This window comes from Ceratotherium simum, chromosome 19, assembly GCF_057802395.1.
Source record: "Ceratotherium simum simum isolate JZ-2026a chromosome 19, ASM5780239v1, whole genome shotgun sequence".
Classification (NCBI taxonomy): Eukaryota; Metazoa; Chordata; class Mammalia; order Perissodactyla; family Rhinocerotidae; genus Ceratotherium; species Ceratotherium simum.
In genome coordinates, this window is record NC_141918.1 from 39,976,295 (window position 1) to 40,001,382 (window position 25,088).

Below are 25,088 nucleotides of genomic sequence, written 5' to 3' on the forward strand. Positions count from 1 at the left end.
CACTTACATCAATGGATAGATCATCCAGACAGAAAGTCAATAAGGAAATAATGGACTTAAATGAGAAACTTGATGAGATGGACTTAACAGATATATATAGAGCACTCCATCCAAACACAGCAGATTATACATTCTTATCAAGCGCGCATGGAACAGTCTCAAGAATAGACCATATGTTGGTAAACAAGGCACGCCTCTATAAATTTAAGAAGACTGAAATCATAACAAGCATCTTTTCCAACCATAATGTCATGAAGCTAGAAATCAACTACAAGAAAAATACTGGGAAAGTGACAAAGATGTGGAAACTAAACAACATGCTCCTGAACAACCAATGGATCACTGATGAAATTAAAGGAGAAATCAAAACATACCTGGAGACAAATGAAAATGAAAATACACCATACCAGCTCATATGGGATGCAGCAAAAGTGGTCCTGAGAGAGAAATTCACAGCAATACAGGACCACCTTAACAAACAAGAAAAAGCCCAAATAAGCAACCTCAAACTACGCCTAATAGAATTAGAAAAAGAAGAAGAAACAAAGCCCCAAATCAGCAGAAGGAAGGAAATAATAAAAGTCGGAGCAGAAATAAATGAAATCGAAAATAAAAAAACAGTAGAAAGGATCAATGAAACAAAGATCTGGTTCTTTGAGATGATAAACAAAATTGACAAACCTTTAGCCAGACTCACCAAGAAAAAAAGAGAGAAGGCTCAAATAAACAAAATTAGAAATGAAAAAGGAGGGATTACATCAGATACCTCAGAAATACAAAGGATTATAAGAGAATACTATGGAAAACAATATGCCAACAAATTGGACAATCTAGAAGAAATACATAAATTCTTAGACTCATACAACCTCCCAAAACTGAATCAAGAAGAAATAGAGAATCTGAATAGACCAATCAAAGTAAAGAGGTTGAAACAGTAATTGAAAACCTCCCAAAAAATAAAAAGTCCAGGACTAGATGGCTTCTCTGGAGAATTCTACCAAACATTCAAAGAATATTTAATACCTATGCTTCTCAAACTATTCCAAAAAATAGAGGGAGATGGAACACTTCCCAACACATTCTATGAGGCCAACATCATCCTGATACCAAAGCCCGAGAAGGACAATACTAAGAAGGAAAACTACAGACGAATATCCCTGATGAACACAGATGCAAAAATCTTGAAGAAAATATTGGCAAACCGAATATAGCAAAACATTAAAAAGATCTTACACCATTATCAAATGGGATTTATACCAGAGACACAGGGACGGTTCAACATATGCAAATCAATCAATGTGATACACCACATTAATAAAACAAGGAATAAAAACCACATGATCATCTCAATAGATGCAGAGAAGGCATCTGACAAGATCCAACATCTATTTATGATAAAATGGGTATAGAAGGAAAGTACCTTAACATAATAAAGGCCATATATGACAAACTCACAGCTAACATCATACTCAATGGGGAAAAACTGAAAGCCATCCCTCTGAAAAGAGGAATAAGACAAGGGTGCCCACTCTTGCTCCTCTTATTCAACACAGTACTGGAGGTTCTGGCCAGAGCAATTAGGCAATAAAAGGGAATAAAAGGAATACAAATAAGCAACGAAGAAGTGAAACACTCGCTGTCTGCAGATGACATAATCTTATATATAGAAAACCCTAAAGAATCCACTGGAAAACTATTAGAAATAATCAATAACTACAGCAAAGTTGCACGGTACAAAATCAACTTACAGAAATCAGTTGCATTTCTATACACCAACAACGAACTAACAGAAAGAGAACTCAAGAAGAAAATCCCATTTACAACTGCAACAAAAAGAATAATACATCTAGGAATAAATTTAACCAAGGAGGTGAAGGGCCTTTACAATGAAAACTATAAGACATTATTGAGTGAAATCAATGATGACATAAAGAAATGGAAAAATATTCCATGCACATGGATTGGAAGAATAAACATAGTTAAAATGTCTATACTACCTAAGCAATCTACAGATTCAATGCATTCCCAGTCAGAATCCCAAGGACATTCTTCACGGAAATAGAACAAAGAATACAAAAATTCATATGGGGCAATAAAAGACCTTGAAGAGCTAAAGCAATCCTGAGAAAAAAGAACAAAGCTGGAGGCATCACAATCCCTGACTTCAAAAGATATTACAAAGAGACAGTAATCAAAACAGCATGGTACTGGTACAAAAACAGACACACAGATCAATGGAATAGAATTGAAAGCCCAGAAATAAAACCTCACATCTATGGGCAGCTAATCTTCGACAAAGGAGCTAAGAACATACAATGAAGAAAGGAAAGTCTCTTCAATAAATGGTGATGGGAAAACTGGACAGCCACTTGCAAAAGAATGAAAGTAGACCATCTTCTTTCGCCATACACAAAAATTAACTCAAAATGGATCAAAGACCTGAAGGTGAGACCTGAAAGTATAAAACTCCTGGAAGAAAATACAGGCAGTACACTATTTGCCATCAGTCATAAAGGGATCTTTTCGAATTCCATGTCTAATTGGACAAGGGAAACAAAAGAAAAAATAAACAAGTGGGACTTCATCAGATTAAAGAGCTTCTACAAGGCAAATGAAACCAGGATCAAAATAAAGAGGCAACCCACCAGCTGGGAAAAGATATTTGCAAACCATATATCCAACAAGGGATTAATCTCCATAATATACAAAGAACTCACACAACTGAACAACAAAAAAACAAACAACCCAATCAAAAAGCAGGCAGAGGAAATGAACAGACACTTCTCCAAGGAAGATATACAGATGGCAAGAGGCACATGAAAAGATGTTATACATCACTAATCATCAGGGAAATGTAAATAAAAACTACACTAAGATGTCATCTTACACCCGTTTGAATTGCTATAATCACCAAGACAAAAAACAACAAATGCTGGAGAGGCTGTGGAGAAACGGGAACCCTAATTCATTGCTGGTGGGAATGCAAACTGGCACAGCCTCTATGGAAAACAGTATAGAAATTCCTCAAAAAATTAAAAATAGGAATACCTTATGATCCATCTATCCCACTACTGGGTATCTATCCAACAAACCTGAAATCAACAATCCAAAGAGGCTTATGCACCCCTATGTTCACTGCAGCATTATTCACTATAGCCAAGACATGGAAGCAACCCAAGTGTTCCTCGACTGATGAGTGGATAAAGATGATGTGGAATATATATATAATGGAATATACTCAGCCATAAAAAAAGACAAAATCGTCCCATTTGCAACAACATGGATGGACCTGGAAAGTTTACTGTTAAGCGAAATAAGCCAGAAAGAGAAAGACAAACACCACATGATTTCACTCATAAGTGGAAGATAAACTAACACACGGACAGAGAGAACCGATTGGCGGTTACCAGGAGCAAGGAGGCTGGGGGATGGGCACCAGGGGTGAAGGGATACATTTATATGGTGACTAACAAACAATAACGTACAACAAAAATTTCACAATAAAGAAAAAAATCAGTCAGAGAACCAATTGGCGGTTACCAGGAGCAAGGAGGCTGGGGGATGGGCACCAGGGGTGAAGGGATACATTTATATGGTGACTAACAAACAATAATGTACAACAAAAATTTCACAATAAAGAAAAAAATCAGTCATATGTCTACACACTTGCAATGAAGAATACAAAAATATAATTAAGAAAATAATTCCATTTACAATAGCATCAAAAAGAATAAAATACTTAGAATAAATTTAAAAAAAGAAGCACAAAACTTATACTCTGAAAACTACAAAACATTGTTGAAAGAAATTAAAAATGACAACTAAATGAAAAGACATTCCATGTTCACTGACTGGAAGACTTAACATTGTTAAGATGGCAATATTCTCCCAAGAGATCTACAGATTCAATGCAATCCCTATCAAAACCTCAGTTGGCTTCTTTGCAAAAACTGACAAAGTGATCCTAAAATTCATAATGAAATTCAAGGAATCCTGAATAGCCAACACAATCTTGAAAAACACCCCAAGTTGGAGGACTCACACTTCTGATTTCAAAATTTACTACAAAGCTCCAATAATCACGAAAATGTGGTAACAGCATAAGGATATAGAACAACAGAACACAATTGATTATCTAGAAATAAACCTATACATTTACGGTCAATTCATTTTTGATAAGGGTTCCAAGACAATTCATTGGGGAAAGAATAGTCTTTTCAAAAGATGCTGCTGGGAAACTGGACATCTACATGCAAAAATATACATCTGGACCTCTACTTCACACTGGATGATAATTCAAACTGGATCAAAGACTTAAATGTAAGGTGCTAAGAGTATAAAACGCTTACAGGAAAACAGACATAAATCTTCATGGCCCTTGATAAGGCAATGTTTTTGAGAAATGACACCAAAAGCACAAGCAAAAAAAGACAAAAATAGATAAATTGGACTTCATCAAAATTAAAAGCTTTTGTGCTGCAAATGATATCCCCGAGAAGAGGAAAAGATAACCTCCCGAATGGGAGAAAATTTTTCCAAGCCTGATAAACACAAGTCTCTGATAAAAGACTTATCAGATAAAAGAATATATAAAGAACTCTTACAACTCAATAATAAAAGGACAAATAACCCAAGAGATCTGAATAGATATTTCTCCAAAGAAGATATACAAAGGGCCAATAAGCAAATGAAAAATGCTCAACATCTTTAGCCATCAGGGAAATGTAAATCAAAACCACAACGAGATACCACTTCACACACCACCCATGGCTATAATCAAAAAGATGTAATAGGGGCCGGCCCGGTGGCACAAGCGGTTAATTGCGCGCGCTCCGCTGCGGTGGCCCGGGGTTCGCTGGTTCGGATCCTGGGTGTGCACTGATGCACGGCTTGTCAGGCCATGCTGTGGTGGCGCCCCATATAAAGGAAGATGGGCACGGATGTTAGCTCAGGGCCAGTGTTCCTCAGTAAAAAAAGGAGGATTGGCATCAGATGTTAGCTCAGGGCTGATCTTCCACACACACACACACACACACACACACACACACACACCGAAAAGACGTAATAACAAGCGTTGGTGGGGATGCGGAGAAAATGGAACCTCATACATTGCTGGTGGGAATGTAAAGTGGTGCATCCACTTTGGAAAACAGTCTGGTAGTTCTTCATAAGGAGTTACCATACAACCCAGCAATTCCACTCTTAAGCATATACCCAGAGAAATGAAAACAGGTCCCACACAAAAATTTATACACAAATGTCCATAGCAGCACAGCTGTTATTAAAAAAAAAATCACTGTGTAATCAGACCGGGGGTACTTGGAGGTGGATTCTTCGTATGCTGGATTCAAGGCCTTAGCAGGCACAAATTCTACCAACCTAAAACCTATCAATTAATAACCTATTAGCTCATCTGTGAAACTCTTCCCCTTCCTATCCTTGCTAGTTTTTGACCTTTTCTAAATAACCCTGCATACAAGGCCTCCAATCTCAAGAAGCTTACTTGCCTAGCTTCTGTCAAGCGTGACTCTATCTAATGTCATTTGTCTCTATAGCAACCAACTAAGAAAGCTGCTATGCTTAGCAGTGGTTTTGTGCAACCAGTGGTCTAAGCTAGAGATGTTTTAAAGATTTGAGTTCTCTCTCTCCTTATCACCACATTTCTCCTGGTATCAGGAAGAGAGCCTCGGACGAACAGGAGCGGTGGAGGGTCAGAGAGAGAAAGACGGAATGTAAAACATGAAGGAAGATGGACTGCAAGTGGAGACTCAGTTCAAGATGAAAGGAGTTGAGAAGGAGGTTCATTTATAAGAGGACTAAGAACACATGGTACAAAACTAGAAACAAGAAACAGAAAATAATTATTAAGCATTTCCATTCATATTCTTCTGGTCAGAAACAATACAATGACATTAACATCAACAATTTGTCAACAACAAACATAATTACTTCAGAAAGCTGATTGATACCATTGATAGCTCTCCAAAGGTATTTCACAGTATAGTCCAGCCATGGATAAGAGATCACACACAGCTTATATCTTCAAGAAACTTGTAAGCTAACGCTGGGCAGCAACCAACACAAAACAGTGAAACCTTATTAATGAAGTGGAACAGAGAATGGGGGAGGGGGCACTTCATGTAACAAATATGGAAACCTTCCAAAAGTATAAGGATGCATTCCAGCCTGTGTAGCTACATCCTCCCCCACCTGCCAATCATCCCTTCTGCAACAAGAGGTTTGACATCTGTAGGGGCTCCATGGGGAGACTCTCACAGCTTTGCCTTGGCTGGGGCCTCCTCTCACTCCCAGTATATACTGGGCCAACCTCATTCATGGAGCTTTGCTCCTCAAGAGGTCATTATCAAGGCATTACTACAGTGTCTGCCAGCCTGTGAGTTCTTCCAGGAAACGATACCAATTTCTTTTTCCACACATAAGTCCACTACAACTATTATCTAACACAGTGGAGAAAAACTAGACAAACACTAGGTCAGCAAATAAAGGAGTGGGTTTCTGAGCACCAGGGTCCTCATTTGTTACATGGGGATGATAAAATGTTACCCTCTTACCATGCCAGGATGTTGCAAAGCTCAAAAACAGGTTATTTAAAAGTTCTTTACAGATGGTAAAGAAAACATCATACCATATATATATACACGTTCCATACACACACACACACACACACACACACAAACACTGTCTTTATTGTGATACCATATTTTGCCTCCCACGGAACTTTAATCATAATTGGTTAAAGTTGCATCTAACACTTTCTATTCTGTATCATACTGACTTGATTACAGAGTTATCTTTCCTACTAGGCAGCCATAAGGTTGTTGAGGATAATATCTATGTTCCACAGAGTGTGGAATGTTCCACAGAGCCTAGCACAATAATTTCACATAATAAATCTCTCTCTCTATATATATAATGAATTATTATTAAAATTCTTACTGTAGGATTTATTCCTTTTAGAAATGTCTGTAAACTCCAGCAAATCCCTACATTCTACATTTATACAGAAAATTTCATTTAAAACTATCATTAAATTTTAACATCCTATAACTAATAACAGGGAGCCCTTTAAACTAACTAAGGATCATATTACAGCAAGCCTTAAATGAGAATTTTTTTTAAGGATGAGGACAATAACGCAAATATCTCTTGAAAGAGAATTCAACACAGTGATACCTAATTATCCCAGGTGGAATCTAGGATTTGAACAAAGGCAAGAGGTTAACACTTCCATTCCTATGATAACTTCTGCAGCAGGGAGGGACTGAGACTTGATTTAATTCTTAGTTCTAATACATTTTAACTCAGTATACTTTAATTTAATCCCATTTAATTCTAGTACATTTTGATTCACTCTTTGATCTTGTTTTGTGTGTGACTTCAAATTAACTTCAAGGTTAAGATTCTTAGAAGCCCGCTGCAGAGAAGCTTTGGATCCCAGAAGCAAGCTGCATCTTGTATCTTCAGAATTTAAGCTGTATGCCCAACAGGGGGTACCTCCTCTGAACAACAGCTACAGCACACCACTCCACAACCTACGGGCATGGCTCAACCACGCTTCATTTCACAGCACAGAAAGCACTTGATAACTGATCCATAATTAGACTAAATAAACCTAGATTATCAAATAAGCTTAATTCTGAGGGAAAACAATCATAGCTGTATTAGTTTGCTTGTGCTGCCATAACAAAATACCAGATTGGCTGGCTTAAGCAACAGAAACATCTTTTCTCGCAGCTCTGTAGGCTAGAAGTACAAGATCAAAGTGTCAGCAGGGTTGGCTTCTGTTGAGGCTTCGCTCCTTGGCTTGCAAATGGCCGCCATCTTGCTGCGTCCTCACATGGTCTTTCCTCTGTGCATACAGCGTCCTTGGTGTCTCGTATGTCCAAATTTCCTCCTCGTATAAGGATACCAGTTAGATTATATTAGGGCCTACCCCAAGGGACTCATTTTAATTTAACCACCTCTTTTAACAGCCCTATCACCAAATACAGTCACATTCTGAGATACTGGGGTTTAGTGCTCCAACATAGGAATGGGGGGGGGGGCGGGGGGGGGCGCTACAATTCAGCACATTAACAACAGCTAACTACGTTCATGTATCTTTGTCCTAGGCACTAATTCCAGCTTTGTTCATCTTAGAGCCAAACGACCTCTTTCAGCCATCCTTCTCCCAAGTAATCTGAACAGAGAGAAGAGATTTGGGGATTACTTTCCATGTAGCCCTCTAAGCATCATGGGGGCCCCCTTGGGTACTCAATACATGAAGTCTTTCATGGTGACCCATCTGTTGCAATATGGTTAGCTGTTTGAAAGTCACCAAAAAGTTGTTCAACAACAGATCCTATAGATTGCCTCGAAAACCAGAATGATGCTTTTATAATTTTTTCCCCCTACAGCATGCCAGATAATTTAGAAATATGCCAGGGCACATCTGGGAATCCCTTTGGTCTTTCCTGTAAAGTATTGTCACTGGTGAGGAAATTATTGGAGAGAGTGCTCAAAGGCTCTCCAATATTTTTGAGGAGTAGTAATAAAAGAGTTAAGACAGAAAAGGTAATATGAGAGGACTGGAGCCAATTCTTGTGGTTTCCAGCAAAATAGCAGGGAGGTTTTTTTTTCCCCCTTAAATACTGTTGTATATGACATGTTAAACAAAAGATTTCAAATAAAATAACCCAAACTGGTGGTATCCAGGTAGATCATCTCAGTTCTTGATACAGCATATTCACCAAAAGTGAGTTTTACAGTAAGACGAACCTTATTACGACACACCTATGGTCAGATTGCAAAATGCACTTCATTTTACCAAGCTCATAATGTCATTTTCACAAAGCAAGTGAATTAGTATCTTCTCTTAAGAGTGCCTGCAATAATCAGAGAACTGCATACATGATTCCCAAGGGAGTCATGTTTTAGTCTTCAAATGGTCATTTATCTTACATATTCAGTGTGTCTTACAGCGTATGGCAATTTATACTTTATCTTTGCTAGTGTTAGGACCAGTACTAATAGGAATGATCAGAGAATATAGTTTATCAGTCATAGTAATCTGTGTCTACCACCACAATATGACTCTTGTACTCTAATGTACACAAACAACTGGGCTTGAGGAAATCTTTTCTGGTAGGTTCTATTGACTATTTAATCCACTGACAATAAAATGGGACCCCTGCTCTAAGTAGTTTTCCTAAATGAGGGGAGGCCTGGTATTAGCTGTCCCATAGTAACTTGCAAAAGACCATCAGATGAAGAGCTGCATCAAAAGCAACCTACTTAAGTATGAACAACGCCCAAAAAACGTCAACTCAAAATTCTGGGCACTATACTCAGAGAAAACTCTTCTAGCATAGATGACACTTAAGAAATAACTTTCTCTCTGAATTTAATTAGCCAAGTTTAGTGGTTTCATTCACAACACTGAAGCGAAAAATGACGGTTTATGAACAGCAGGGAATAAAGCAAACCTTTATACCACTCTTACTTATGGTAAACAGAAACAGTTCAACCACCTCACACGTGTGTTAAAAGCTCTCCCTCTCCCCACAACGGTAGTCAAGCAGCATACACGAATCCACACTAAGGGCTGATGAATCAAGCAAAGCCTCCTCCAGACTTGCTTGTGGTGCCCTAAGTTTTTACTCACTAACGATGTAGGTCATGAGTTTTTTGAAGCCTGTGTGTTCTCTACTCTCCTTTTCCTTTCTCATCTGCCGCCCTTTGGTCTCCTGACACTTCCATTTTCTTTTTTTCCGCTCTCCTTACCAAAAGGCAGAAACCTCCGGTGTAACTGATCACATCTCCTCCTCTTATTCTAAGACTTGGCAGATGGGAATAGGAGGAAGAAGAGCCAGGTGGAGCCCAAATATTACCTATTCAGATTTTCCAAGCAAAGCGTGTGTGGAAAAGCGCCTCCTCGCTCTTCATTTTGTATATTTAACTAACAGCGCTGTCGCGCCCAAACGCAGATATTGGCCGAGAACAAGATTTCCAAAATGGCTTTGCTCCTTTCGAGCTGGTATCGGTCTATAAAATGCAATTTATTTCCACTGCAACCAACTCTTCTCTCTACCCCAAATACTACTCAATGCATAGATAACTGAAGCCAACCTAGTGCGGACAACCGAATCACATCTGCTAAATTCAGTACAGAGCCGGCACAGCCGTTGGACTGATGTAAAAACAGCATTAAAAGAAACCACACGAAGCAAACCGGAGGGGCGGGTGTCGCCGAAGATCGCGCCCTCCCGCCGCCGTGCCTGCCGCAAACACGCCTCCCGCCGCGGCCACGCCCCCCGCCGCCTCGGCCGCGGCCACGCCCCCCCCGACCCCGCCCCGCCGGGGCCACGCCCGACGTGACGCGCGGGAGCCGCGGGCCCGGGGGGCGGGGCCTGCGCTGCCCCTCCCCCCCGCCGCCGGCGCCACCGCCGCCGCAGCCGGCAGCTTCCGCGCGGGCCTCCCAGCCCGTATTCCACTCACTTTGTTCTCCGCCTTTGTCCTAATCCACACCAGCAGGTGGAGCCGCAGTTAAAGTTTCCGAGTCCATTCCGGGAGCGGGAGCCCATCTTGCTCGCCGCCGCGGCCCTCGCTGGAGGAGGAGGGTCAGAGCTCGGGTGCAGCCAATCGCGGGCAACGCTGCTAGTTATCAGAGCAGAATGGGCTGTAGTTTAGTGAAATAGGAAAGCTGCAAAACACTGTGGAGTGTTCCCGTGTAAATAAAAAGAGGAAAAAAAAGTTTCTCAAGTCGCCGCTGCACGACGTCGGGCCGGCGCCGGGGCGGGGGTCTGCGCTCTCCCGAGCGGCCGCGCGCTGGACTTTATTGTGCCGCAACAAGCCCCGGCCCCATTGTTTGTGTGTTTTCAAAATATGGCAAAGGTTCAGGTGAACAATGTAGTGGTGCTGGATAACCCTTCTCCTTTCTACAACCCGTTCCAGTTCGAGATCACCTTCGAGTGCATCGAGGACCTGTCTGAAGGTGAGTGGGCGCCCGCCCGCCGCCGGGCTGTCAGTTGCGGGCTGCAGACGTTGAAAGTTTCCCGGGCCCGGCCTCGCGCGGGCGGGCGGGCGGCCGCGGCTCGGCGCCCGGCGGGCTCGGCTCGGCGGAGGGAAACTTGAAGTTGATGGGCGCCGGCGCGAGGTGCGCGCGGGTCGGCCGCAGCCGGGAAGCCCTCCGCCGCGGCTCAACTTGCGAGGAACTTGTGCGAGCAGAGGGAGCCATGTTGTCAGCTTTGTCTGGCGGGCGGGCGGGTCGCGGGGCCGGGGGTCGCGCCGGGCTGGCCCCGCGCCGCCAACGGCCTCGGCGGCCCCGGCGAGGAGGCCGGGGAGGGACAGGCTCGTGTGTGGTCGCGCCGGCGAGTGAGCAGCGGAGCCATCTTACCGGGAGGAGAGAATTGGGCCACCGACCCCGGCGTCACGACGCCTCCTCGCCGCGGGTGACGAGCGCGGCGCGGCGCCTGCCCACCTTCCTGCCCCCGAGCGCCAGGCAGATCCATTTTTAGAGCTGACGCCGGGCTGCCGTTCTCCTGGGTGGCCGTGCCCGGCCGCGCCGCGGGGAGCGAGGCTGTCCTCGCGCGGATCTCGGGCTCCCTCGACCAACCAGCGGGGGAGGCGGGCGCAGGCTCGGGCCCGCTCCCCGGGGCCGCGGGGGCTCCCGGCCGCTGCCGCCCGGCCGGCGCCCGGGATGCTCGGGGCACCCGGGATGCTGGCGCGCAGGCTCGCCCCGGGCTGCGTGGACTCCTTTTCCGTAATGACTGAAATCTTCTCTCCTCTCTCTCAGGAAGAAAAATATTGCTAAGCTAGAAAGTTACATTTAACCCAAGAGCAGAAATAAGTAAAATACTTAAATGTAATCACTGGCTTCTAAGTAGTCTGAAAGAAGACTTGCTTCAAGAACGTGTTGAAACCTAATTAAAATAACTCCACATCCAAACACCCTGAACATAAAACACAAAAGTGGGCTAGGAAATAAAAGGTAAAGTCCTGATGGCAATGCAAAAATTTTTACTATTTTTTCTAAGTTCATTTTAAGGTCTTCAAAAAGAGAAATATTTTTAATATGTGCAGTAACATTTAGAAAGCTAAAACTTGCCAAGGTCTTATCTTTGCTTTTCTTAGATTTTGTTAAAATAGTCCAGTGCTTCATTTTCAAAATTTGAGGGGAAAAACTTTTTAACTTCATCAATGGTAATTTTACAATTAAATAGACATACTTCTTTGGACTTACAAGTATACTTAACAAAATGCATTTAAAATTATTCTAATGGCATGTAAAGCATTTTCACTTTAAAAATTAATTTTTAATCTCTATAAAATGTATTTTGTGTAGGGTGTTAACTTTTTAAATTATAAAAGCAATACATGCTCATTGTAATAAACTTTTAAAAGTTGTACAGACATATAAACAGTCCTCTGTATGCAGTGCCTTCACCCAACTCACTCCTGTGTGTAACCATAATTAACACTTTAATCTGTGCTCTTCCCATACAGTTTTAATACACATATAAAGCCTGTATACACATATATGTGTCACATTTTGAAAGATGATTCATTTATTAAACTAATTTTTAAATAGGCCATTGATAATAAAATTAAAGGGGATTTTTCGTATCACTCTGAAACCATTTGATTACTTTCCTCGAGTACTACTATAAGCATTTCAGCTACCAGGCCCATTTTTCATACCTAACAGGCACTAACTTTTCCTTTTTATTGCCATCTGCATGTAAAAATGAGTGAATGCAACAGAAACCATTGATCAGTCCATTCCAACATATACTATAGTGTTTTAGGCATTAGAAGTTCTTCAAATTACAGATATTTCTCAAGTGATGCCTTCCATTTTAGGAGCTAGTTCTGACAAGGATGATAGATGATTCAGGATGTTGTTACAGGGCTTAAACATTGGATGGCTGAAACCCGCCATTCATGGAAGCACAACTATGCTCCATTCTTAACTGGGATCTATTCAGAACTCAGCTGAATCACATCAGAGTTTTTACAATACTAATGTCAAGAATATACCTACTTCTGCTTGTACACCTCACTTTCCCGGGCATCTATACTTGGCATTTATTTAATATTTTTTCAAAGAGTTTAAGCTGAGTCATACCGAAGCTGCAAAGGAATCTTTCAAAAAGGAGCTGTGCTTGTGTACTCCACCTAGAGGCTGTGTGGATTAAGAAAATTGAGTTTACTTAGCAAAGGCTTCTTACAGGTTCCATACTTTCGTATTGCAGTTCTTAAGGGAAAAAAAAAATCTATTCTTGAGATGAAACTACAGAACATTCTGAAGAGAAATTTTCACTTGATAATTTTGTCTCAAGTCCCAAGCTAGAGGTTGGCGACCATTTTTCATACTTGTCAACAGCCCCCAAATATTTTACTTTCCTTTAAAAAGTGGCACAGTAGCTTTGCTTCAGAAAAAGCCTTGAGTATTTGCTCTTAAGATAATTTAGTTGTTTCTAATATAATGCTTATATCAGTGGACTGCTGTCCCATCCACTGAGTTAAGCAGAGGCTATCCTGTCATCTGGGAGATATGAGACCTTGGATGTGTTTGATCTGATGGTCACCAAGCCTGTACAAGCTTTGATTGACCTTCCTCTACCTGCCGTCTGTGGATTGGTGATTCTCTGCTTCTCTATTGAATGGAGCTGTGTTTTTTTGTTTTTTGTTTTTAAGTTGATCAATATCAATAATTATTGCTGCTGTCAGTTGAATACTTACAATGTACCAGAATGGAGCATGGTGCTTCATACTTTCAAACTTCAGGCTTGTTCTAATTCCCAAAGATTACATACTTTCCACTAGACCACAGGTCTTCGCAAGTAGTATAATTAGTTAAAAATTCCCTTGGTGACTTCCCTCGCTCCCACCACAAATGGAGATACTTGCAGGCTGGGATTATCATGATTAAATGAAACAATTAGTTAACTTTTAAAATAAATGAATAAACTCCTTCAACTGATACCTGTGGAAAGCATCTGACCCTACCCCTTCCTCGTTCGAATACGGGGGGCAGGGGAATGAAAGCTGGATCTAAAAAAAATTTAAGATAACAACTGATGCTAATTTATAAATAAGTACTGAGCATTTTTAACTCAGTAGCTAGAGCAAGCATCCCAGAAGCATAAAAACTAAGGTACAGGTGTTCCCTGAGTTACAGCCTGTACTCGTTAAGGCTAGATTATCTCCCCATGGCTTCTGCCCTCACCCGTATCCCCCTTGCACAGAAGTTCCTTTATTCCACTATTCATTTGAGAGCCAGAAAGGGAAGAGTCTATCTCCCTAGGTATGGTTTTGGAAAGAGCCCAGGCTTTGGAATTGCAGAGGCATAGCTTGGGTTCTGATTCTTCGATTGACTAGCTGTGTAAATCTGGGTAGATTACTTAGCCTCTCAGAGCCTCAACTTTCTTATTTGCATAATAGGTATAATTAAATCCATATGATAAAGCTGTTGAGGTTTAAACAACAGGTGTGAATTGGCAAGACCAATGCCCAGCACGTAGCAGGTATTTCATAAAAGGAGGTTTACAGGGGCCGGCCCAGTGGCATAGTAAAGTTCGCATGCTCCGCTCTGGTGGCCCTGGGTTCTTGGGTTTGGATCCCGGGCGCAGACCTACACACTGCTCATCAAGCCATACTGTGGCAGCATCCCACATGCAAAATAGAGGAATACTGGCACAGACGTTAGCTCAGTGACAATCTTCCTCAAGCAAAAAGAGGAAGATTGGCAACAGATGTTAGCTCAGGGCCAATCATCCTCACCAAAAAGAAAAAAAAAATATTACCAAAGTGGGTTTACAAATCATGACTATGTTCCTATGCCAGATCACAAATGCCAACTTAACTTACACCGATTAGGAGGCGAAGAGCACTATACATAGCAGTATAAAATCATATAAATGAACAAAACATGAAAACCTCCATGTGACAATTCCCAGTCTTGTCCTCACTTGGCTAGTTTAGTAGTTTTCACTATCCTTTCTTAAAACAGTTTCTCCACTTGGCTTTTGGGTTACCTACCTCATTGGCTACTAGTTGTATAACCTCCCTTTATTCATTCTTCCTCATCTTCCTGACCTCTTAACTTGGGAGAGCCCCAAGGCTCACTCCCTAGGAATCCCACCTATTTTTAAGGCTTTAAACATTGACAGTTACCAAGTTTTTACCAGACCTATTCATTATCTCCACTTAGATATCTAGTACATATCTCAAACTTAACATGTCCAAAACTAACTCCTGATTGTTTCCATCCTCTACCCCCAGCAAAAGAAGTGACTCTTGCTGCCTCTATCTTCAAAATTTATCCAGAATGTGATTGCTTCTCAACCCCATGGCTACACATGGTCAAAGCGAACATAATTTCTTGCCTCAATTGTTGAAATAGCCTCCTGTTTCTTCCCTTGCCCTCTTAGTCTATACTGAACGCAGCAGCCAAAATGATCCCTCTAAACTGAAAGTCAGATCGTCACTCCTCCGCTCAAATCCTCCAATGGCTTCCCATGCCACTCAGTCTAAAGGCCAAAAGTCTTTACGATGGCCTTCACAGCCTTGCATAATCTGGCCGTGCCCCTCACCCCCCATTTCAGGGTCCATTATTTTCCCTTTGCTCAGTCTGCACCAGCCATGGCCTCCTTGCTTTTTCTTGAGCATGCCAAGCATGCTCCTACCTCTGAGACCTTGCATTTGCTGTTCCTTCTGACTAGACATTCAGACTGCTTCTTTCCTCTCAATCTTCATCAACAAATAGATGATCTCGTGAGATGTCAAATGCAAGACCCTGCATCTGGAAATATGTTAGAAGCTGGAAATATGAGTGGTCTGGGACAGAGCCATGACATACATATTGGATCCTCAGAAAATGACTACTGGCTTAATAAGAGAAAGTATAAACCTAAAGGATCTTTTAGTTCAATAAATTGCAGTTTAGAATATACTATGAATAAGAAGTACCTATACTATTTCTATTATCTATTTAGAGAACAAAAATATCTACACAATTACACAAAAATGGCAACACATGGTGGCACTAAGTAGCTTCTCAACGAGTGACCCAGAAACACCCCCCTAGGAGTGTGGATGTAGTCTCAGGGAAGTGAATCCAAGAGGCAGGCCACACAGTGCTCAATACTCTAAGGGGCCCAGGAGGTCTCAGAGATGATTTGTATTTGTGGAGTTGTCTTCCTCCCCTACTAAAGAGAAGGCTCCTTCACAAGAGCAGTCATTTTCCTCACCTCTGGTTCATTTTGAAGAGCACAAGTAAAAGGTGCTCAATAAAATCTGAATTATACAGAATGACTGAATTACACAGAAGGTCTTGGGTTGCAGTTTAGAGTGTCTTGTTCCTCCCTGTGCCTGTTCCCACTGTATATACTCTGTTCTGTCAAGTGGTATAAGGATCCTTGGTTTCCCCTTCCTGATTTAAAGATTGTATGACATGAAGCAGTGTGATGAGGAAAAAACCTGACTGTGGTCCTTGAACAGTGGATGAGCTGAAGCCCCTGACTTCTGAGCCAGGAAGGAAGTTTGCTAATAATGATTTTTCCATTTTGGAGCTCTCTGATGATTTAGATCTGTGCAACATAGTATGGGGCAGCCCTTCCAAAGTGTGTGTGGTAGGTTGTTAAAAGATGACATATGAAAAAACGGGGGAGGGATTCTATAGCTAAGTAAATTTGGGAAACGCTGGATTATCGTCACCGGTGTCCTTTACTGAAGGATGTCTCAGAACACTGACTCTGCCAGTGTGCTTCATGAATCCTCAAGACAAGAATGTAGCATTTCCCCAGTTTTTGGTTTGTTTGTGAGGAGCCCTGCCTAGGGACCAGTGTTGGACAAAAGGGCATTTTGAGAAACTCTGGTATGAAATGTAAGAATTTTACAAGGAGCACTTTAGTGCCTTTCTGGATTTTCCACTATGAGAAGCCAATTTTAGAAGCCAGTAAACGGTTAAGTGGACATTAAAAGGGTCTTTGATGTCATCTCGTAATGTAATTACTGAATGTGAAATAATGTTTTGGTTTCTAACCCTAGACTTGGAATGGAAAATTATCTATGTGGGCTCTGCAGAAAGTGAAGAATATGACCAAGTTTTAGACTCTGTTTTAGTGGGCCCTGTTCCTGCAGGAAGGCATATGTTTGTATTTCAGGTAAGATTATTCTTGGTAAATATGTATGCCAAATATGTTTGTAAATAGACTATATCTCATGGTCCATATCCCTTTCCTTTGGGTTAAGTCACTCTGCTTCTGCTGTGTTCACTTTTTATCTGCTTCTATTATGTTTTATGAAATCTTTGTGTCATAAAGGAACGCCACCTTGATTTTGTGTGCTGAGAGATGTTAATGTGATGTTTACTTCAGGGTTTGCACAGTATGTGTGCAGTAAACCTTACACTGGGTCATGGTATACATGGTGGTTAATTTTGGGCTCTTCCTGTGAATGGTCCCTTAGTATCAGACTTTCAGGGTGGCTGTCCAGCAGCCCAAAACACGGATTCAAAATGCATACTACTAACTGATATAGTTAGTAATATGCACCTTCAGTTGATGGTTTCAGCGACTGGGAGTGATGATGATATAACAAAAACTACTACAGCATAATCAGTAATTGAACTAGGTTAACAGGCACGTGTGTAGATAGAGATCTACTGCATGATCTTGGGTCACTGGAATTGAAGTCCAGTGGTTTACTAAAGCATCTAATCTACACATTTTATAGAAGATTACTGTTACAAATCTAGTACTCTATTATTTGTGAGGGGAAATTCTACTAATATAAATGACATGCTCGGATACTACAGACAGTCTTTGGGTCTGTGCCAAGGCTTCAGACATTGTCTTCTGTATTCAAAAGTGTTACTTCTTTTAATCCATGTTAAATTGTTGTATAAAACTATTCAGTCACTTCCCAATTATCCACGCTTATTAGAGGGAGATACTTATAATAGTCCAAAGAGTAAGTAGCCATTGATTTTTAAAAATCTATTGTTAATTTCATTACAAGTATTTCTACACAACAGAGTCTCATCAGTTAAGTAGAATCCACTGAAAAGACTTCGTCCAGAAAGAAAATTAACTCTTCCTATCCTTGATCTCCCCTTCTCCTCATCTCACCGATGGGACCAATTTAAGTGAATCCTGTTGGTCAGATAATCCCATCAGAGGTGGGCCAAGAATCACTCACACACGTGGTGTCTCTAGAGCCGCTACCTGTCCCTCCTTCTCTCTTAAATAGAGAATTCAGAGTCTTGGTCTCCTAGCCTTAGTGCTTTTTACTAAAAAGCAACAAATAATTGACTATATCTAAACCAATGGTTAGGAAAAGCTCAACTATGTTAATTAAAAGTGCTGTTTCCCTGAGTCTTGTGTGCATAACCGTGGTGAGAGACGTGGGGACCGGAGACTGCGTGTGGAGACCTGGTTCAGGTCCCGCTCCACTGCTTATTGGGCACGTGCCACCTTAGACAGGCCCCCTAACCTCCCTCCGTCACTCGAGTCATCTGTGAAATGTGGATAGCATCCACCTCATAAGAGAGTCGTGAGGAATCAAGCAGAGTGCAATCACTGACAAACAGTGCCCTATTTCTATAATTAGAACTTTTAAGTTTTATTCTCTTAGCTTCTCGAAATTGTTTTATGAGAAGGTAGTATTTGCTTTCACTCACAAGCCTGGAGAACTTCACTGATGATAATTCATGATGTAGTAAGAACCTTGGTTTGACATGTAGTGATGTACCTTTTTATGCTGCTATAAAAACTTTAAAAGTTTTCTATGTGTTTGTGTTGTTAAGAACACTCCTAAGCTTTTGGCTTAGAGTGTTGTAGGAAAAATTTTATTCAAAGATATTTCTCTCTAGTGATTTTCCAGTGGTTTTACCTTGGTGTCAGTGCCTGTATTGCCAAAGAGCACAGAGGAAGCACAGTGCCATTTAGAACTTATGGTCAGCCTCTGCAGTTCACAAAATTCACATTATCAGTAGAGAGAAACTAAAATACAGTTTTTGTTTTGTGCTTTAAACAAACTGCCATAGTATTCTCCTGGTCTGCCATGATTTTGCCTCAGAATAAACATGGCTTTCTCATGAGTGTGTCAAGGGCTAGCAGGAAGATGTCGAGACATCTGCCAAGTATTGCGGGTTGGAGTCAGATCTCTGTCTATCACTTTTCCATCCTAAATGATCTGAGGCCTGGAGGTTTCTCTGCCTGAATTTGCTCAAGCTGAATCCTTTGGCAAACAAATTTTAAAACACAAACACGTCTATAGTCAATTTGCTGAGGGGATGGGAAGCAATATAGGGGAAAAGTTCCCACAGCAGTACTGAATACCTCTATTTCCTCTCTCCACCCACTGCAGGGTACATTAGAATCCCTTTGGGTACCCTGGAGGTAACCTGACCCCTCTGGGGAGGGGTGCACAGGATCTCTAAGACAAATAGCATATTCTCAGGACAGGCCCTCTGTCCCCATTCTAGTATCTCTCCAAAGAGATCATAAACCACTTCAAGGCAAGAACTAAGTTATGAATGAATTTCAAAATACTAAGTATATACTGTGTGCCCAGAGCTGTGCCAGGCATGAGATTATAAAGATAAACTGGATGGGATTCTTGCCAAGGATGAAGCTTAGAATTGCAGGGAAGACTAAGGGTAAATATTTATTTACATTGGAGGACATACACTAGTAGAGGATTTGTGTCAAGTAATATGAGTGCTATAAAATAGAGTGCTATCAATAAAAAAAGAGTGCTATCAATTCTACTTTCTGAATTAGAAAGGGCTTCTAAGAAGGGGATACATGTGATGCAAACTTCAAAAGACAAATTTTGAGGATGTTAGGGAAGGACCTTTCAGGCCAAGGGGACAGTGTATACAAGGCACAGAGACATGAAAGATTATCACTATGTTTTAAAGAACCTGTGTAATTGCTGAACAAGAGTGAGAGGTGTGGAGTCAAAGGGAGTGAATGGAGATGTTGGTTGGAAACAAATTGTGAAGGGCCTTATAAATGAAGTTAAAAAACTGAGATTTTTATCTCGTAGCAATGTAGTAATCATCTGAAGTTTTAAAACCTGGTGAAGGGATAGGAATGGATCTGTGCTTAGATAGCTTAGGCTGGCAGCAGTGCAAATAACAGGCTAGAGCTGAGGGAGACCAGTTAAAAAGTTTTAGCAATGTTCCAGATAAGAGATGAAGACACAAATTCAGCCTTCAGAGATGAGAAATGCTGAGACTGACTAGATGTGCGAGGTAGGGAAGCTGAGGGTGACTGAGGTTTTTAGCCTAGGTGATGAGGTAGGTAGATATTTTATGCCTTTTCGTGTCATCTACATGTGGTAGGTATACAGTATTCATTAGTCTTTGATGATAATGGCCTGACAGAGAATGCCAGCCAGGGGTATTCCCAAGCTAAGGCATTGGCTGAAGTGTTCCCCCAGGCCCAGGGACGTTCCTTAGTGTCCTGGCAGGAGTAAGCTAATCCGCTGGGACTTCATCCACTTATCACTCAGAATGGCTGCCTCAGGTCACACTCAGATGCCTCACCATCACCGCCCATCCTCTCAGTCCATGACTCCTTCCAGCCAGTCTCCGTACTGTGCTGCACACTGCCGTGGACAGGGCCCTAGCCTTCACTCACACTCAGCCTCCTCTAGCTCACTTGCTTTGCTTTCTGCATTCCTCAAGGTTCAGCTTACAGCAGCTGATTCAAAACCAAGTCATTGATTACATCTGCCTAAAACAATCTTTACCTTCATTGACTTTGCATAGTATGTGTGGTTTAAACAGCACACTGTATTTTAGTGCCTAGCAAAGTCATTATTCACAACAGAGGATTGTTAATATTTTTTGGAAATCTGTATAGCTATTTCCATTCCATTTTTAGTTTTATATTAATTTACTATTAGAATATCTGTGAAGGGTGGGTGACTGGGTATGAGAATGTGTGTCCTGGGCAGAAGAGGGAAACTGGTATAGTAAACATCTGCTGCCAACAGGCTATGTGAAAATAATTGAATATTTACTAATTTAGGTCTGGAAATTATGACTGGAAAAGGTTAGAATCAATAAGATTACTGATTTTATTGTTTACTATATTTTATAAAAAGGTTTTATAATTGAATATTGCAAACTCGCTCATGAACTACCACATGCTGTAGGCAGATTTATTTTTCTCTAGAAGCAGGGATGCTTTCAAGTGCCCAAGGTACGTGGGTATACTGTGGAGAAACACAGGAACTATATTTTCTGCCTATAAGTCAGTCTCAAAAATGAGCATTTGCCTTCTCAGTATGATTTCCAAATTTTGTTGCTGTGCCCTTAACTGATGGTGCTCAAGGTAGCCAAAATGTCAGTCTTACTTGCTGTTAACAGCCTCTTGTGATGTTTCTTTTCTTTCTAAATTATTCTAGGCCGATGCACCTAATCCAGGACTCATTCCAGATGCAGATGCCGTAGGTGTAACAGTTGTGCTAATTACATGCACCTATCGAGGTCAAGAATTTATTAGAGTTGGCTACTATGTAAATAATGAATATACCGAGACAGAATTAAGGGAAAATCCGCCAGTAAAACCAGACTTTTCTAAGGTAATGTTCTGACTGTTCCTTTTTCATTACTTTTACTATATAGTTTTTTAAGCAATTGCCGTTTCATGGTATACTATGAAAATGGCTTTGAGACAAAATAAATTTGAGCTCCTTGTGCCCAATGGGCAAACTAATCGTTCTGTCACCGTGGATGACCTCAAACCCTAACTTCAGGTGAGTCATTAGTAATTAATGTGGGTCAGGCACCTTGGGAGTCGGCAGTGATTTAGAAAATTGTAAGCACCTCTTGTAAGCAACAGGCCTTTGCTTATGGCTATCTGTATGGCATTTCCCACACATCGTGATTCTGTTTACTTCATCCGTTAGGATTTCAAATTCATGTTTGTTGTACTGATTATTCAATAATATTTTTGTCTATAACTCTTCCCCAAATTGTAGGGGGAGGTTTTGTGTTTGTTTTTCATATGAACATTGTTGTCTCAGAACACCTGTATACCTTGCCTTATCTGCTATTCTTAGAGGTTAAACTAAAGGTCTTGAATACTTCTGGTGATGGAAAACAGCTTAGCTCCTGAATGAGAAGCTGACATCCATGATTCAGTATTCTCAAAAATACTTAGTAGTTTATGATTTTTCCATTGGGAACTGTAACAGTTTAGTAACTAGTGATTTTTGTGAGATGAACACAGTACTCTATCTGCCATGAAAGAAAATTTACATGAGAGTAGAATGGAATGTTCTCCTTTCTGATAATAAGGCTGGAATGTTTTTTTTTCTGGTGTGGGATCGTCCATTGATCCAATTTACCATTTACCTGTATGGCACACCTTGTATAGTGAAAAGAGAAGAAACTAGAATACTCTTTCTAAGAATGACGTAATAAAAGGTAGGAAACCACTAATAATGAGAGGTTATATTGGGGGAAATTTTTCATTTTCCTTGAAAATATTACTGAAGAGACACCACATCAATCTAAAGAGCATAGTGGTTTGTTAAATAAAGTATCCTCTGAAGCACTGACTTTCAACAAAGAAGAGATTCTCTCCCTTTTAGGAAATAGAAATATAGAGGAGTTAGGTGTATTTTGTTGGTTAGTAAAAGATCTGGTTGAATTCCCTCCAATTCTCCATATCTTGTTTCCATTAGGCTAAAATAATTTCTTTGCTGCAGCCCTAGTCCCTGTTTATTAGTTATGATTAAGGTGCTTTAGTTGACTTATTATACCTTTGTAAATGAACGTAGCCCTTTAGGAGTACTAATATAAAGAACTACTCTATGAAGCTCCTATTTGTATATGGTGATCTAACTTGCTTAGTGTTTACCATTTATATATTTCCTTCTTCCTCTAGCTTCAAAGGAACATTCTGGCATCTAATCCCAGAGTCACAAGATTCCACATTAATTGGGAAGATAACACAGAAAAACTGGAAGATGCAGAGAGCAGTAATCCAAATCTACAATCACTTCTTGCAACAGATGCATTACCTTCAGCATCAAAGGGATGGTCCACATCAGAAAACTCACTCAATGTCATGTTAGAATCCCACATGGACTGCATGTGACCACCTGCCATCCCTTTAGTACAAATTAAGCTATAAAAACACCAGAACTATTTCCCTGAAATTCCGTAAGTACATAGTCAAGACACAATGTGAAGAATTTGTTTAAAAAAACATCCTGTAGAAAGTTTATAAGAAAACCAGTATTTGAGCAAATTGTGGAATATAAATACAACTATTTTTAAGTAATTTTTTTCTCTAATGTGTTATTTTATTTGTTCAAAACTACTCTGATTAAAACATATATATTATTTTCTTCTCCTTTATATGTAATTAAAGCACTTATAAAGAAAAATATGAATCATTAGACCAGGTTGTCAAGATGTCTTAGCCTCTTGGACAATAATCGTTGGACCACTACTGGCCTTTGAAAGAACAAACTTCACTTCAACTATCATGTTTCCTCCTGTGACAACATATAGTTTGGTCTAATTTAAGGGGTAAATTTCCATTCTTTTGGCATTTCCCTAAAGAAGGGATTTGAAGTCAACTGTATGCTACCAAGAACTTCAGGATCTGATTTTCCAGGCCACCTTGAAGCCTCTTATGGCTGCTATTACAGTTCCTGTAATGTTAGCATTCAGTTTGGTTTCTAAGATAATAACAAATGTGGTTACTTGTTTATAAGATCCTCTGGCTATGGTTTTTGTTTTTATAACAGTTTAGGACATCAGAACACTCCCTAAATCATACATCATTATTACCCAGTGAATTCAACAGGTCAAGAGCAGATTCAAAGTCCCTAAGTTTAGAATGGGAGATTATAATGACTTAGATCTGTTCATTAGATTTATATAAAACACTATGAACTTAACTCCTTAAAACTGTTTTGACAGATCATCTGTTGTTGACAGAATTTATATAAAAACAGTGTATTTGGAAAGATATTTAGCTTTCTCATAATAGATAAGTTACTATTTTGGAAATAGATATATTTTCACACATGTACTTTTCTCCATATCCCGTGACACTCATGCAAAATAAGATTAAGCATATTTGTGGTTGACATATTCTAGCTAGCCTTTCCAGATATGTTTTTTGAAAGCAATCTTGGAAAGGAATGCATTTAACTAAATGGACCAAAAGGTTCTTTTTCTTTGATGAGAGCTAGGTCCTTCCTCAAAAAGTTTCTTATGCTCTGTTAAATTAGGTGTAGAATATTCTCATTACTCTTGCTGCTAAGCAAGACATCAGCCATATGATGCAGAGTTATGCAGTGCCTTCATATCTAAAACTTTTATACTGCACTTTTTAAAGCTTTTATTTTGAGGAAAGGAAAAGGGCATTTGTCTGAATATGGATTCTAAGTTGTATATATTTCCTGTCATTCTAAAAAAGTGAATTTGTGAAGCAAAATTTTGCTAAATGTTCAACTTGGAAATTTAATATACCAGATTATTAAAATACTGTCCACTAACTAGTTCATTGACTTTAAAAGTAAAATACGTACAACTGTTAAAACTATACGAAGAAAATTTCATTTTTGTCTAATTGCAATTAAAATAAATGTTAAAATATTAAAATGAAAATAAAACTTTCCAACAAAGAGCTCAGTGATTATATAATAGGAAAAAGATATGTGCTTGTTAGAAATAAAGCATATATAAGCCAAATTACCAAATAAAGCAATTCACTGCTGAGTTTTATTCTGATTAATTATAATGATTGGTTCGTATTGATATCAAAGGACTAGGTTTTTCCATCAATTTGTAAATGGACAGCCAATTTTCACAGACGTTTGAGACTTAAAAACTGTTATCTCATTTTAAATTTTTATGCTTCTATAAGATTATTTATTTTTTTTGGTGAGGAAAATTAGCCCTGAGCTAACATCTGTTACCTATCCTCCTCTCTTTGCTGAGGAAGATTGGCCCTGGGCTAACATCCATGCTCATCTTCCTCTACTTTATATGTGGGACGCTTGCCACAGCATGGCTTGATAAGCGTTGTGTAGGTCTGCCCCTG

At 40.2% G+C, this 25,088-nt stretch overlaps 2 protein-coding genes across 2 annotated transcripts in view; one reads left to right on the forward strand and one right to left on the reverse strand.

Annotated features, from left to right (window-relative positions):
- Window positions 1–25,088, reverse strand: part of MCM9 (minichromosome maintenance 9 homologous recombination repair factor) — an 87,109-nt gene that overhangs the window by 39,306 nt on the left and 22,715 nt on the right. The window lies entirely within an intron of this gene.
- Window positions 10,551–23,374, forward strand: ASF1A (anti-silencing function 1A histone chaperone). The gene is made up of 4 exons (XM_004422265.3): window positions 10,551–10,993; window positions 17,053–17,168; window positions 21,427–21,603; window positions 22,914–23,374. Exons 1-4 carry the CDS (start codon window positions 10,885–10,887, stop codon window positions 23,124–23,126), a joined length of 615 nt encoding a protein of 204 aa, XP_004422322.1. The 5' UTR covers window positions 10,551–10,884; the 3' UTR covers window positions 23,127–23,374.